This window comes from Branchiostoma belcheri, unplaced genomic scaffold, assembly GCF_001625305.1.
Source record: "Branchiostoma belcheri isolate BF01 breed outbred unplaced genomic scaffold, Haploidv18h27 scaffold3, whole genome shotgun sequence".
Taxonomy (NCBI): Eukaryota; Metazoa; Chordata; class Leptocardii; order Amphioxiformes; family Branchiostomatidae; genus Branchiostoma; species Branchiostoma belcheri.
The window spans coordinates 5202783-5217871 of NW_017803909.1; the positions used below are offsets into that span (position 1 = coordinate 5202783).

At 45.1% G+C, this 15089-nt stretch overlaps 1 protein-coding gene and 1 pseudogene across 2 annotated transcripts; both read left to right on the plus strand.

The window, feature by feature from the left end:
* Nucleotides 1-1009: 1009 nt before the first annotated feature.
* Nucleotides 1010-3860, plus strand: LOC109473990 (annotated as a pseudogene).
* A 679-nt stretch (nucleotides 3861-4539) lies between these two features.
* LOC109473760 (glutathione S-transferase A-like) lies at nucleotides 4540-14841 on the plus strand. 2 transcript variants are annotated; one of them, XR_002140447.1, is made up of 6 exons: nucleotides 4540-4904; nucleotides 5146-5301; nucleotides 13633-13701; nucleotides 13952-14089; nucleotides 14404-14719; nucleotides 14765-14841. XR_002140447.1 is itself a non-coding variant. In XM_019773786.1 (5 exons), exons 1-5 carry the CDS (start codon nucleotides 4671-4673, stop codon nucleotides 14485-14487), a joined length of 681 nt encoding a protein of 226 aa, XP_019629345.1. In that variant the 5' UTR covers nucleotides 4540-4670; the 3' UTR covers nucleotides 14488-14828. The 2 variants fall into 2 exon arrangements, 1 of the variants encoding a protein (XP_019629345.1); XM_019773786.1 differs by having other exon boundaries at nucleotides 14404-14828.
* Nucleotides 14842-15089: the final 248 nt, after the last annotated feature.

The window sequence follows — 15089 nt, forward strand, 5'->3', positions numbered from 1 at the left end:
CCAATTCATGTCACTACAGCACACATGTAGCTTACCACACGATTAGACGGTCAACCTAGAGTGTAATTTGAGTTTCTGTGAATATTTCAACAATTTTAGATGTCAGGTTATTTACTGAAACGGCATATTGTCCATATTTCCTACGTAAACTGCATGTGATGAACGTTCGCGGTTGGTAGGAGGGCAGCAAACCGCAATGCAATTTTTTCCCAACATTGGCAATGAACCCTCGCTTTAGATTACGGGCTTTTTTTAATACAAAGGAGTAATTAACATTCAGCGAGGAAGTGATTTACCATATATCGCTACGGAAATGTTGACGGAAGTCTGAACAATATGTCCTAGCACCCCCGAAAACTAGTATGGTCCTGTGTCTACATTAACATAATCTATGCCAGGATGTAATAATCACTATTTGATACTCCTAATTAATAAACGTGTGGAACATTGCATGCAAAACAAACAAAATTTTCTCAAAGTGTAAAGTATATTATGTTTTAATAGGTTTAAAATAAATTTAGTTGCCTAGAATGGTAAATAGAAATATACCGCCATAATAAAAATGGGAGCATCCACATCAAAGCAAAATGAATGTCGCTTCGCCAGCCACCAAAAAAACTTCGCGAAGTACACACAGAAAAACAGTACCCATAGAAATACAAAGTGCCCATAGAAAATACAAAGTGCCCATAGAAAATACAAAGTGCCCATAGAAAATACAAAGTGCCCATAGAAAATACAAAGTGCCCATAGAAAATACAAAGTGCCCATAGAAAATACAAAGTACCCATAGAAAATACAAAGTACCCATAGAAAATACAAAGTGGAATAAAAAATGCTAAGTGTACCTATGGGCCTTCGTAAGTTTCCACATGACTACACACAGTGTTATTACCTTCAATGCTTAGGCTATCTTTCTCCTGAACGCACCCAGTTTCTTCGCAAACTCCATTTTGCCCTACCAGACATATATTGACCGCTAGGTCACTGACTACAGAGACTGGACGCTACCCTTTATTTACTTGGTGGGTCACGTGTTTCTCTTGGGCAGTGTCAGTACATTCGTAGCGACACGTCTGCACGCAAGCACACCTCAGTCTATAATTCTGTGAAGAAAAGTTCGTCTGCACAGGGCCATGGCGTCTGATATCACCCTGTACTGGGGCTCGGGGAGCGGGCCCCTGCTGGCGTGTCCATGATCTGCCTGGAGGAAAAGGGGCTGTCTGACTACAACAGCAAGCTGATCTCCTTCGACAACAAAGAGCACAAGTCAGACGAAGTGTTAAGCATTAACCCTCGCGGACAGGTGAGTTTTATTTTTGCGTGTACCTATGCTGGGGTAACCGTTGGTACCATTGACATTTACTGACTAATTGAGTTCCAAGATTGGCGATTCTTGGTGGAAAACCTGGTGTAGTAGCCCACCAGTTGTGCTAGACCGACATACTAGTATTGTGTAGTGTAAGCTACCGTACTCATTGTGTAAACAAGATACATGACACCACCTTGGCAGGTGGTTCAATGCTAGGTGCGCTAGGTTCCTTGCCGTAGGCATATTGTAATTGCTGCTTCTCGCGTTTTCGAGAGTTTGTTCAATCCAATAGATTTTTAAGGAGACTATTGAGTATTGGCCTCAAGGCCTACGAAGTTTGTTGTTCAGGGTATACGGCCAGGTGGGCGGGGTGCAGCGTGCGACGTGCGATCTGTATTGTCAGTGAGTCAGCGTATTTGGCAGTGACTCAGCGAATCTGCCATTATTTGTGTTTGACGTTTTGTTTTCATGGTCGTTCGCGTGACGGCTTAAATTTGCTCTGCGCCGCACTGTTTGTTTTTAAAAGGACGCTGTGGATATTTCAGAAATACATCGAGTGGATCAATTTATCAGGCGGAATGAAGCAGCTTTATTTGGGAAAAACAGAAGACCACTCTCCAAAAATGAAACCTTTCTTATCATTTTGTTGGTTCTCCATTACTTGTATGACGAATTGTCAGTTATCTGACAGAAATCAATTATATGACAAATTAAAAAAAAAAAACTTACTTATCTATTAAGCTTGAAACTTCTACCACATAATGTGTCTGTTCCCTGACTCAGGTGCCCGCCATGAAGCATGTCACGAAGCATGGAGATGTGATCGTCAACGAGTCACTGGCGATCTGCCTGTATCTGGAGGTAAGTTGGTCACGAACTAGTACATCACTTCTAACACTATGCGTACAACCGTAAGCCATTAACCAAGGTCACTATGTTCATTTTGATTCAATTTCACTAGTGATACGTACGAAGTCAGTGGACGAATCATGGCTAATGCAGGCTTGTTTATATTGTGTCTTAAACACAGAGCACGTTTAAGGGCCAGGGGACCAAACTCCTCCCTGACGACCCTGTCCAGCAGGCCCTGGTGCTGCAGAGGGCGGTGGAGTCACAGAACATCCGCGAGAAGGCCGTATTTGGCCTGCTGTCGTACTTCTTCTGGACTAAACCCGAGGACAGGACCGAGGTGAAATCAATAGTTAAAGCTTTATTTTGTGGAATTATAGTCACAATTATAGTCAGTTTATGCTCAACGTAGACAGAATACGAACGTGATCATAGCCATGTATATTCTCTGTTCTTACAGTACTTTTTTTGTCACACTAGGCGATGCTGGAGGAGAAGAAGAAGGCGTGTCACGAGGAGCTGAAGACATGGGAGGGGTATCTAGCCAAGGTAATAGAAGTGACTCCATTTACATAAAATGATAAATTTACCCGAACTGCTGTTTTGCAAAAGCTCAAACATTGCACTGGCCTATATTTAGTGTACATGTTGTGTTGTCATGATACTATTCCAACATGTCAAAAAAACAAACAAACTACAAAGCAAACAGTAGCTATAGGCATTGCTTAAACGGTGCCTGCCAATAGTATGAATGGAATACAAAAACAGTTAGATATACGGTACCCACCAGCTTTGGCTGCTTCTACCTCTCTATAGTACTAGTAAACTTCATTTGTACTTCCGAAGACTTGACGATTTTTGTCCATGACTACAGCTGGGTGATGGGTCCTACATAGCAGGGAAGGGCTTCACCCTGGCGGATGTTTGCACGTTCCCTTTCTTCGCATCACTCGTGCGCATGGGGTTCAACATGAGTCGGTACCCTCATCTGGCCAAGTACTACGACCTGGTGAGTTTTACAGTTGTGAATATATAGTAACGCATTCAGCACGCTGAAACATATCATATAATATAGGTTGTCACATTTGTGGTCGACAGTGTTTTTGTTTGTTTGCTTTTGATGCGTTACAGGCTAAACTCTCCAACTTGCCCTACTTGCCATGACAGCTTCGGAAACTGCCAGTTCTCGTGTGCCATCGTTATAGATATCATTTGTTGCTCAAGTTCCTCCTAATGTCTTAACATGTTCTCCCTCTGAATCTCCAGGTGAAGGACCGCCCGTCTGTCCAGGCGTCCTACCCTCCTCACTGGAAGGACACGCCCAACAAGGACACACTTAAGGACATCTGAAGCGATGATCACAACATGTAAACATCGACAGGAAAATAACCATTTTTATATTGATGACGCTGATCTAGTCTCCTACCCTCCGAGCAGACGTAACGTTATATGGCCCACTTTACACGACAAAAAAAATTGGTTTTCCTGAGACGTCTCCGGGGCTTTGACATATTTTTGACGTGTTTTTTATCGGACTTTGAATTCGTTTTTGTAGCTTACTATGTATACGAAGCTTTGATTGTCAGATAGTCAGAAGTATCGTCCTCTCTTAGTGACGTCCATAATGCTGATCGCTGCAAAAACTTCATTGCCAAGTGACTACTAAATGAGGAATGAAATAAATTTCAAGGCATTGAAATGGTTGTCGTCTCTTATTTTATTGAATCTACACTGGTCCCGGAAGCCTACGATTGATTTAGAACTTGAGGTTGATGATGATCTTATCAAAAGCACCATCGGCAATTAAGTCCTGTTGTGTTTCAAAATCCCACTGAAACAATAATGCCTGGGCAAATTCGCTGACTGTGTTAACTTGTAAGCCGAACTCTAATGAATGCGACAAATCAAACTTTTCCATTTAGAAATCAGAACATTTATATGGCAAACCCGTTTCTACCTACCTACCTATCTGCCTGTTTCACGGTACTCGAAAGTTTTATAAATTTTTAAAAACTTATTGGCAGATAAGTATGGGAATACATGTATAATACTGAGTTATGAATGAGAATAGTAAACCTGTTTCAAGCCAGCCCTCACATGATCATCCGTCAGCGAACCGCTCTCACCCAGGCTCTCACCATGGGTGACCTAATGACCTATATTCATGTTCAGTCGGTGTTTCATTGGCATACCACATGTTACATCTGTATGTAGCTGCAATCTGTGTCCATTAGATGAAATGTGGATGTAGTTCGTCGCAACAGTTTTAGTTGTTTTTAACTCCATGGTTGTTTGTGGCAGATACATTTGTCCCGGTCTATAAATCCCATCGGAAAAGTACGCTACCCACAATCCTGACGTATTGGTTTCGTCCAGTGACCTTTTACTGACCCGTTATTGTACTAGTATCCATCCGGGTTGGACGTGGCTAAACCGCCAAATTTTAGCAGCTCGCGATCCTGTGAAGCACCAGTGACGCGTCTTCCACCTGTTCCGTGCACACGGAATCATGTCTTCCGACATCACCCTGTACTGGGGCTCTGGCAGTGTCCCATGCTGGCGTCCCATGATCTGTCTGGAGGAAAAGGGGCTGTCTGGCTACAACAAGAAGCTGATCTCATTTGAGAAGAAAGAGCACAAGTCGAACGAAATCATGAAGTTGAACCCTCGCGGACAGGTCCCTACCTTCAAACATGGGGATGTTGTCGTGAACGAGTCAATGGCCATCTGCCTTTATATTGAGGTAAGCCATCTTTTCTTGTGTATTGAACGTATTTTTTGGCAACGTCTCATGGAGGAGGCTAATGGTACAGTATTGTGTGCAATTTGCAAGAAATTATTCTACAAATCGTACAGGAATTTTGTCCACAGGCATGGCATGTTCACAGGAATGTCTCCCAGCTCTGTTTGTTGACGTGCCTTTGTAGTGATTATTTTTTTACATCAGCAAATATGTCTAACATTGTATTCCAATTTATATACAGAACGCCTTCAAGAACCAGGGAACCAAGCTTCTGCCGGACGACCCTTCCCAGCAGGCACTGGTGCTGCAGAGGTTCGTAGAGACACAAAACATTATGGAAAAGAACAACGCCCTGGTCTATTACAAATACCGAACAAAGCAAGAGGACTGGGATCAGGTAAGTCTTTCTTTCAGTGAACAAATGTTGTGTACTTCATAGTTTTCTACGTTACATGTAACATTACAAACATTGATCTAGGCGAATTGTCTTTTCTAGGATTTTAGTTTGGGTGAACATGTAAATGTGAAAGAGCTTTGACCTTAATATCATGTTGATATCACTTAATGATAACATGAACAGGTGAACAGATACTAAGAAACATCATTACCCTCCATGTAAATGGGGGGTATTGTTTTTACTCCGTTTCATGTTTGGTCTGATATCTGAAGATCGGTGAGAAGGAACTGTATGATATTTGGCAGATTGATGGATGGGGCCTTGGAGATTGTGTAGGTTGACTTTGAGCACCTGGTGATTGACCTTGGTACTGCAGTTTAATTTTTTTATTCTATTGTTGGCACGTTATGGTCTGTGTGTGCGATGCTAAGGTAGCATGTAGTTGTGGTTACTATGGTTTACTGATGTAAATTTGGGCCCCCTAGCTGTTTGCTTTGAACCGGAATTGCTATCTCAATGTCAGATTGTTTGCGTTGAATGATCTCAGAACCCGGTGGATGGTTGGCGATCATTTTTGGTATGTGGGTATATTGCCATGTAGAAACACCCCCTTTAGGATAATGGTTTGATCCGATGTACGCATGCGTACTGCGCAGTTGGTTTGAGAGAACAAAGAATACACTCAGTCGTCTCTATGCTCTGGCTTCGCTGGTCGTAATTGCGTTGTCATCTGGAATAGGAACTGTGATCTGGAACGAGGATTGGTAGGGTAACATTTGGAGGTTCTACCGAGATCCTATTTCCTGGAGTAACGGAGCGGATGAAGCGATTGCGACGAAGAAACTGCCACAGACGCCGGAGTGAGAGAGAAAAGTTCGCGCCAAAAGTGGTCACGGGACAAAAGGTCAGAGAGGTCAAATCATCGTAAACAAAACAAAGTTCAAGGGTTAACAAGATGGCGCCGCGGTTGTAAGGGGGAGGGCGACTGCAGTATTGTTGCTACGAAAGAGAGGTTGAAAGTCGGTGCGCTGAATCAAGATTACGGTAGTTTTAGAGGGATATTTGAGCACTACAAGAGAAGTATGGCGGAAGGAGGAAAAGGCGCACAGAACAGTAGTAGTGACGATAAAACATCAGGTCCTCAGACGCCGGAGGTGACGATGAAAAACCTAGTTGATGCCACCACGAACCTGGCACGAGTAGTAAACGGTTGTTTCACTGGGATAGAGCGCTTGGGAGAGAGACTGGCCACTTTGGAGGGTGAATCTGCTGGAGAAGGAAGCCACACTGTAAGAAGAGCACTCTGGCAATCGGAGAAGAAGTCAAGGTGGAAGGTGGATAGCAGCAAGGGCAACCAACAAGCAGGGTCCAACCACAAGAAGGAGTTCAAGATAACAGGACAGGTGGGGCAGCTGAGATTTCAGTCCCTCACATATCAAATCAAGAGTGGTTTGAGGCAGGGATATACAGAGGAGGAGGTGGTAGATGCAGTAATCAGGGCGATACCAGCCGGGTCACCTCTTCGGACTTACCTGGAAGGGAAAGAACAGTTGAACCTCACATTGGTCGAACAGGTGATAAGAGCCCATGGATTAGAGGAAACTGCTACCGACCTGTACCGTAAGTTAAGCATCGGATGCCAAGAAGAAGGGGAGTCTTCACAAGGCTTTGTCACAAGGATGATGGGGCTGAGAGACAAGGTGGTAGAAGCATCAAAGGAAGAAGATGGACTATATGACGCCAAATTGGTCCAGGCGATGTTCCTCCGCTCCGTACAAACAGGCCTGAGGGACAATAACATTAGGATGGAGATGAAGCCGCACCTGGTAGCCAACTCCAACAGTAGCGACATCCTACTGTTGGAGAAGTTGAGCCGAGCCATCGTGGACCAGAAAGAACGGGACGAAAAGCTCGCATCAACAAGCTCACCTCAACAAGCTCACGTCAACAAGGTCACTGTAACAAGCCCGCGGTGCAACCAATGTACACAACAGGGGATGGAGCTGTGCCGTCATTGTTTCAGGTGTGGGGGAAACAACCACATCGCTCGGTGGTGCCGAAACAAGAACCAGGGAAACGCTTCAGGGGCACCCCAAGGGGACGAGGGGTCGTCCTAGGCAGCTCACAACCGTCCCAGAAACGACAACAACAAACAACACCAAATAATAACAATCAACAGCCCTCGGTAACAACAACTAACAACAAACAACAACAACAAACAGCAACAGCAAACAACAATCAACAGCAATCGGTTCACGTCAACGCCATGACTGCGTCACATCTAACACCAAAACAAAGAACTAAAATAACAAAGTTAGTCGGGAATCGGTGCCTGGTGTCGTGTAAGATGGATGACCAGCCAGTCCTGGCATTATGGGACACCGGTGCACAAGTGAGTATCATGACAGATACGTGGAGAGAGAAGAATCTACCAGAGATCAAGGTCAGACCAGTAATAGAGATACTTGAGGACACAGCAAGCCTCAACTTACAGGCGGCAAATGGTACAGAGATCCCATACAGTGGATGGGTAGAGGTCAGTTTTAAACTAAGCGAAGATGACTCACCAGCTATCTCTGTGCCATTTCTGACAACCAACAGCCCTAGTCAGGACCATCCGATAATTGGATACAACGTCATCGAAGAAATCCAAAAGCGTTGTGGGAGTGACTCTGCCCTGCTGTCGAGGGCGCTGCCGGTTCGGCCACAGAGGGCGGCGGCCCTGGTTAACCTGATAGAAGAGTTCAGCGTCCCGAACCCGGCAGGAGTGCGGGTCGGCAGGAAGAGAGTTCGGCTACCACGAGGGGCAACAGTTCAAGTTAGGTGCAGGATTCCTCGCGGCTCAGTGGAGGAGAAACAGATCATGCTGTTTGAACCAGATGAAGCCGGTGATTGGCCCACGGGCCTGGAAGTGGGACCGGCACTCATCCCAGTTAACTCAACGGGGATGATCAAGGTGCCTGTAACCAATCCCAACCAATATGATGTCTACCTGCCGGCAAAGACAGTGTTGGGTCGAGCAGAACCAATACGATCAGCAGTACCGGTTGAGCTGAGGAGAGTGCCTGAGGGATCTCAACACCCAACAACTGAGGACAGGAGACCAGTGAGCGAAGAACCACAGCAAACATCACAGCAAGCTCAAGTAAACACTGTTCAGGCAGAAGATGAGTTGTGGGACCCTCCAGTTGACCTGTCACACTTGAGCGAGGAGCAGAGGAAGATTGTGAAACAGATGCTCCGGGAGGAATCAGGTGCATTTTCTCGAGATGAGTCTGATATCGGCAGTATTGAAGGTCTCAAGCTGAAACTCAACTTGACAGACACAGAGCCAGTGCAAAAGAATTACGTCTCCATCCCAGCACCTCTGTATAAAGAAGTGAGGGAGTATATTGAGGACCTCATCAACCAGGGATGGATTACCAAATCAAAGTCACCCTACTCCTCTCCGATGGTGTGCGTCCGAAAGAAGGATGGGAGCATGAGGCTCTGCATTGACTACCGCGCCTTGAACGAGAAGACAATGTCAGACAGGCAACCACTACCGAGGATCCAAGACATCTTGAACCGCCTGAAAGGAAGCACCTGGTTTTCCGTCCTGGATCAGGGTAAGGCCTACCATCAAGGCTACATGGATGAGGAAAGTCGGGAGTTCACAGCGTTCGTTACTCCATACGGCTTGTACGAATGGGTTCGAATTCCCTTCGGTCTTAAGAACGGACCTCCAGCATATCAGAGACACATGGAAGAGGTATTAGAAGGCCTGAGCCACGTGATCTGTGAACCCTATATGGACGATACCATGGTCCATAGTGACACGTTTGAATCCCATGTTGAGCGGAACAGGAGGGTCTTACGTCGCCTTCAGGAGCACGGGTGCAAGCTTAAACCAAAGAAGTGCATCATGTTCAGGCGGCAAGTAAGATACGTGGGGAAATTAGTAACTGCTGAGGGCTACACCATGGACCCCGAGGACACGGCAGCTGTCAATGCGCTGAAGGAGAAAACACCTACCACAGTAGGGGATGTGCGGAAGCTGCTGGGATTCCTTGGGTACTACCGGACATACATTAAGAACTTCAGTCAGATTGCCAAGCCCCTGTATGATTTGCTGTCAAATCATGCCCCAAAACAACCAATCAAGTGGACAGAAGAACACCAGGGAATACTCTGCCAACTCACGGAACAGCTGACTAGCCCACCAGTGATGGCATACCCAGATTTCGAGCGACCCTTTGTACTGCACACTGATGCATCAGCTCAGGGTCTCGGTGCTGTATTGTACCAGCAAAGTGAAGGGAAGCTGCGGGTAATAGCCTATGGATCGAGGACCCTGACTCAGGCGGAGAAGAACTACCACCTCCATTCAGGGAAGCTCGAGTTTCTCGCCTTGAAGTGGGCTGTCACTGAAAAGTTCCGGGACTATCTGTACTACGCACCATCGTTCGAAGTGTATACCGACAATAACCCCCTCCCCTACGTTCTGAGTACGGCCAAGTTGAATGCGACAGGTCACCGATGGGTGGCAGAGTTGGCGGACTATAACTTCAGCATCAAGTACCGACCTGGGAAAGCCAATGCAGACGCAGATGTGCTGTCAAGAGTACCACGTCCAAGTCCAGGAGATGCTGAGCGGTTTATGGCTACCTGCACAGAAGAAGTGAGTGGTGATGTACTGAGTGCCACCACCCAGGCCATGCAGGCGGTTGATCAAGGAGATGCCACATGGATAAGTGCTATCACTACGAACATTGACAGTCTACCACCTGAAGATAAGAGTGCAAGTATGGGACCATTGAGCAAGAAGGAGATCGGTGAAGCGCAACGTCGAGACTCAGCCATTAGAAAGGTAATTGAACTGAAAGAAGAAGGGAGGAATCCCACTACCCGAGAGAGGCAAGACAACTCATTCGGTACAAGAGAGTACATGCGGGAGTGGAAAAGGCTTCAGATCGATGATGAGGGCATTCTCCGCCGGAGAGCTGGTCCAGTTCTGCAAATAGTGCTTCCAAAGGACTATAGAAACATTGTATACCAAGAACTACATGACAAAATGGGCCATCTGGGAGCAGACAGGGTTGTCAGCCTGGCAAGACAACGGTTCTACTGGCCAAAGATGCAGAGAGACATAGTTGAATACTGCACCTCCAAGTGTCAGTGCATTAAGCGCCGGAAGCCAAACATTCCAGACAAAGCTCCACTTACTAACATCATCACCACTGAGCCGCTACAACTGGTGTCTATTGACTATGTCCACCTTGAAAGGAGCAAAGGTGGCTACGAGTACATTCTGGTGGTTGTGGACCATTTCACACGGTTTGCTCAAGCATATGCCACCAGGAATAAGGCAGGGAGAACAGCAGCAGAGAAGCTCTTCAATGACTTCATTCCTAGATTTGGGTATCCTCTCAAGATTCACCATGATCAAGGAGCGGAGTTTGAAAACAGGTTGTTTCAACGCCTACATCAGCTGAGTGGAGTGTCGCCCTCGAGAACAACTCCCTATCACCCCCAGGGAAACGGTCAAGTGGAGAGGTTTAATCGGACTTTGCTAGCGATGTTACGTGCTCTCCCAGAATCCCAGAAGACAGATTGGAAGGCGTCTCTTAACAAGGTGGTTCATGCGTACAACTGCACCCGACATGAGAGCACCGGTTACTCTCCCCACTTCCTGTTGTATGGACATCACCCCCGACTGCCAGTGGACCTTATGTTTGGGATTGAAGACAAGGAGCATGAGGTTCAATCATATCCTGAGTATGTCAAGAGATGGAAAAGGGGCATGCAGGAGGCCTACAGGATTGCGAGTCAGCAGGCCAGGAAAACAAGTGCAAAAGGGAAGAAACAGTACGACAGAAAGGTGCACGGTCTCAGTCTGTCCAGTGGTGACCGGGTCCTTGTTAGAAATATGACAGACCGAGGAGGACCGGGCAAGTTGCGTTCCCACTGGGAGGACAAAATCCACATCGTTGTGAAGCAAAAGGGGAAAAATATCCCCGTGTATGAGGTACGCCCAGAGTGCCAAGAGGGAAGATCACGAGTGTTGCATAGAAATATGTTACTCCCATGCGAGGGACTGCCCCTAGAGGTCCCAGTTCCCAAACAGAGTAGAAGGAGAACACCTCAAGAGGAGGAGGGGAGAGGTAGTGAGAAAGAAGAAGCTGTGCCCAGCAGAGTAGAAGAAGATGAAGAGGCTGAACCTGAGAGCCAGGCAGAAGCTGTGCCCAGCAGAGTAGAAGAAGATGAAGAGCCTGAACCTGAGAGCCAGTCAGGAGGCTCAGACAGCGATAGTGACAGCGAGAAAGAAGAATCTGCACTAAGTGGAGTTGAAGTTGAGTCTGAGGACCAGCCCTGTGTGTCCCAGGGTGGTGAGGATGTTCCAGACTCAGCAGAAGCAGAAGAGAATAGACCGAGACGAAATAGGAGACCACCACGGACTCTCACGTATGATGTAGGTGGACAACCGGGCTACTTGAGAGTGCCAACAGTGAACACAGTAAATGCAGCAGAGTGGAACGTAGGGACACCATGGCCACTGAACATGTGGAATGCGGGAGCAGGGCATCCTGGGCAATTATATCAGTCGTGCCCTCACTGCAGACAGTTGATACCGATAATTCGCATGTACGCGCCCAGCTAAGGGGATGGAGTACCTGCTGTTCGGGTGGATGGTGAACTGCTATGGATTACTATTCCTGTGGAGTACCTGCTATTTGTGTGGACTGTGAACTGCCATGGATTACTTGTTTCTGTGGATTACCTGTTGTTCTTGCGGACAATTAACTGTTTGGAATAAGAATTACTGTTCGTGTTGTGGATTATCTGCTGTACCTGTGCCGCTGCACCTGTGGATTACCCGCTGAAGGAGAAGAGTCTCAAGGGACAATTGTATTATGAACAGTGAATGCATAATATTGTGGAACAGGTGTAATAGAGACATAGTGTGAATGAGGTAGAACTTGAGAAAGAGAGAACATCTGTCGTCAGGTCATGTGAAACTTCTTGGGCAATCAACATGTGTGGAGGTTATTATACCGTGGATTGTTGATGTGTCTGTTGATGAAGAACTCCTATAGTAAATCTATTTCTTTCAGAAAAAGTGTAGGGAGTATGAAATGTTCTCTAGTGGATTAAGAGGTGACATTCTGAAGATTACACTATAATGCATCAGTTAGGGGAAGAAAGAAAGCTGTGATTTCTTTGTGTATTAGTAAGTGGACGAGTTGTTCAGCCATGTTGTTAAGTAATATAGATGCTAGTATGCATTTATCTCTTCTGTATGGAAGTAGAATCTTATCTTATATCAGTTTGCTACTGTAGAAGTCAGTGCCTTCGCGATGTTTGAAATGTACGTGCAAGTTACGTAGTGAAAAATGCAGTCTTGCTGTAGTTAAGTTTAATTCAATAGTCAAAGCGGTTCTTAAGGCAGTTCTAACACTCTTTACTTTGTTGTACAAGTTAAAAATATTTTATTCGAATTCACATAGATGTAGCTATAGAGAAGTTTCGAGTTAACAGTTCTACATGTTATTTACAACAGTTCAATATTTATTGTCAAATGTCGGGACGACATCTCAGCCAGGGGGGGCGTGTATTGCCATGTAGAAACACCCCCTTTAGGATAATGGTTTGATCCGATGTACGCATGCGTACTGCGCAGTTGGTTTGAGAGAACAAAGAATACACTCAGTCGTCTCTATGCTCTGGCTTCGCTGGTCGTAATTGCGTTGTCATCTGGAATAGGAACTGTGATCTGGAACGAGGATTGGTAGGGTAACAGGTAGACGCTGATTGTCTTTGCGTTTTAGCGTGCATTAGCAGGTTGTCGTAGATTTGCATTGCTTATTTAAAAGGATTTTCACATTTTCACCCCTATTTCATAATAGGATGGTCTGTTTGACCCCAAATTGGTACAGAGTGTTTTTGTTTATACCTCCAGCTGGCAGGTCAGGCCAATCTATTTTTACCTCTAGACCGTGTCTGCAGGAAATATATCTTATCTTTAATCGGTCATTCAGCAGGGAACTGGGTCATCTGTGGTTTGTTAATATGTTGTGATTGAGAGGTCATTGACCTCAAACAAACCATGGTAACAAGACACTAAACGCCTGCACATAACAGCTTGATAAATATAGGCAACCCCTTCCAATACGAAGTGCCACAACAAAATTCTTAAAGGATAGACATCTATAGACATCTATCATTCTGCTGATAAAAACAAAGTTTGACTCATAATATCTCAAAATAACAAGCTATTTCATGGAGGGACGATGTCTACGACTTCTCCTTGTTTGTTATGCCTCTTGTGACAGTTTCCTTTGTGACCAACAGGCATTCATTGCAGAGAAAAGTAAGGCTTTGGCTGAAGAGCTGCCACTGTGGGAAAAGTATCTCTCTCAGGTGAAGCAAGCTTGTTACTACAGAAAATCTGCCACTGTGTCCATGTCTTATATTGCAAAGGGGACATTTAAATGTTGCAACTTTTGTGTTTGCAAGTAATGAGAATACAGTCCCTTCAGTCCTAATTCTTTTTCCCTTCCGGCTTTGCAAAATATGTCCATGTTATGATGATATCTTACCATTCTACAATGTATGATCACCCCATGTTGTTGATGTGAGAGCCCCCTTGTGACTTCTGCTCTTACTGCAGTACGGAGAAGGATCCTTCATCACTGGGAAGGACTTCACCCTGGCTGATGCAGGGTTGATCCCAGCACTTGCCTTCCTGGTGCGAATGCAACTGTCATTGAAGGAACGCTTTCCTCTCCTGGCCAGCTACTATGAAAGGGTAGGACTACTTTTAAAAGAAGTGACAACTCTAATATTGTAGTAAGAACAAATGCTCTATGATAGGGCCGCACTTAAGTTTGCTTTGATAGTGTTAGAATCATTGTAATGGTCTATTGCTAGGTCTTTGTTACTAGATGGCTCTCATTACATCATGTTGCAATTTCATACCAGGAGGGATTTAAGACTCCTGTCTGACCATATATATGAATGTGTTTGAATAAGAATTAAGTGTGACCATATGCGAAGGTAAACATTATGCATTGTTTTTATATCTGTGATAACTCACTATCTATCCCCTTGTAATCTTTCTAGGTGAAAGACCGTCCTTCTGTGCAGTCAGGGTGGCCACCTCACTGGAAGGACAGCCCTGGGATGGGCTATCTGAAGGATGTGTGAGGAGAGGAAAGTCTCACTACAGACCATAAGCTGGTTGGCTGGCTTACTCAATATTATGGAAAATTAAAGGACAAAAAGCTTGCTACTGTTTTACATATTACTGTCCAGGGAATACATGGTAGATCATAAGATGTGGTTGAGGAAGCTATTACCGGTAGCTAATCAGGTCATGATTTCAAATGTGTATCCAATCCACAGATAAGGTTGTCAATTTGAATAAAGTACATACCCAGTAGTCATGTTGTAGCCATGGCCAATGACTGATTGACCAAGATAGGAAGTTTTTTGACATGACACAGTGTTCTGCAATTGTCTTATCCAGCCGGAAAAAAAGAATGACTGCAAACTGAAACTGCAAAGTCTGGTTGTCATTATTGAGTTTTTAACAATCTACATTTGTAGTTTGTGAGACTTAATGTTTTCTGACTTTCCACTTGAATTGCATGTCAACCTTTCATTCAATCCAAAATATTCCCTAAGTATTGGGGTCAATTTGGGGAACATTATTACAAGTTAACTATGCATGACTTAACACCTAATGGTTTCAATTTAAGTATACCATTTCCATCAGTACTGTACATTGATATACATGTATCATAAAT

Excerpts from the sequence above, each read along its gene's own strand:
- LOC109473760 (XM_019773786.1), top strand. The coding sequence starts at position 4,671 with ATGTCTTCCGACATCACCCTGTACTGGGGCTCTGGCAGTGTCCCATGC. Across the intron at positions 4,905-5,145 it reads CCATCTGCCTTTATATTGAG|AACGCCTTCAAGAACCAGGG; the intron begins GTAAGCCATCTT and ends ATTTATATACAG. Across the intron at positions 14,090-14,403 it reads TGGCCAGCTACTATGAAAGG|GTGAAAGACCGTCCTTCTGT; the intron begins GTAGGACTACTT and ends TAATCTTTCTAG.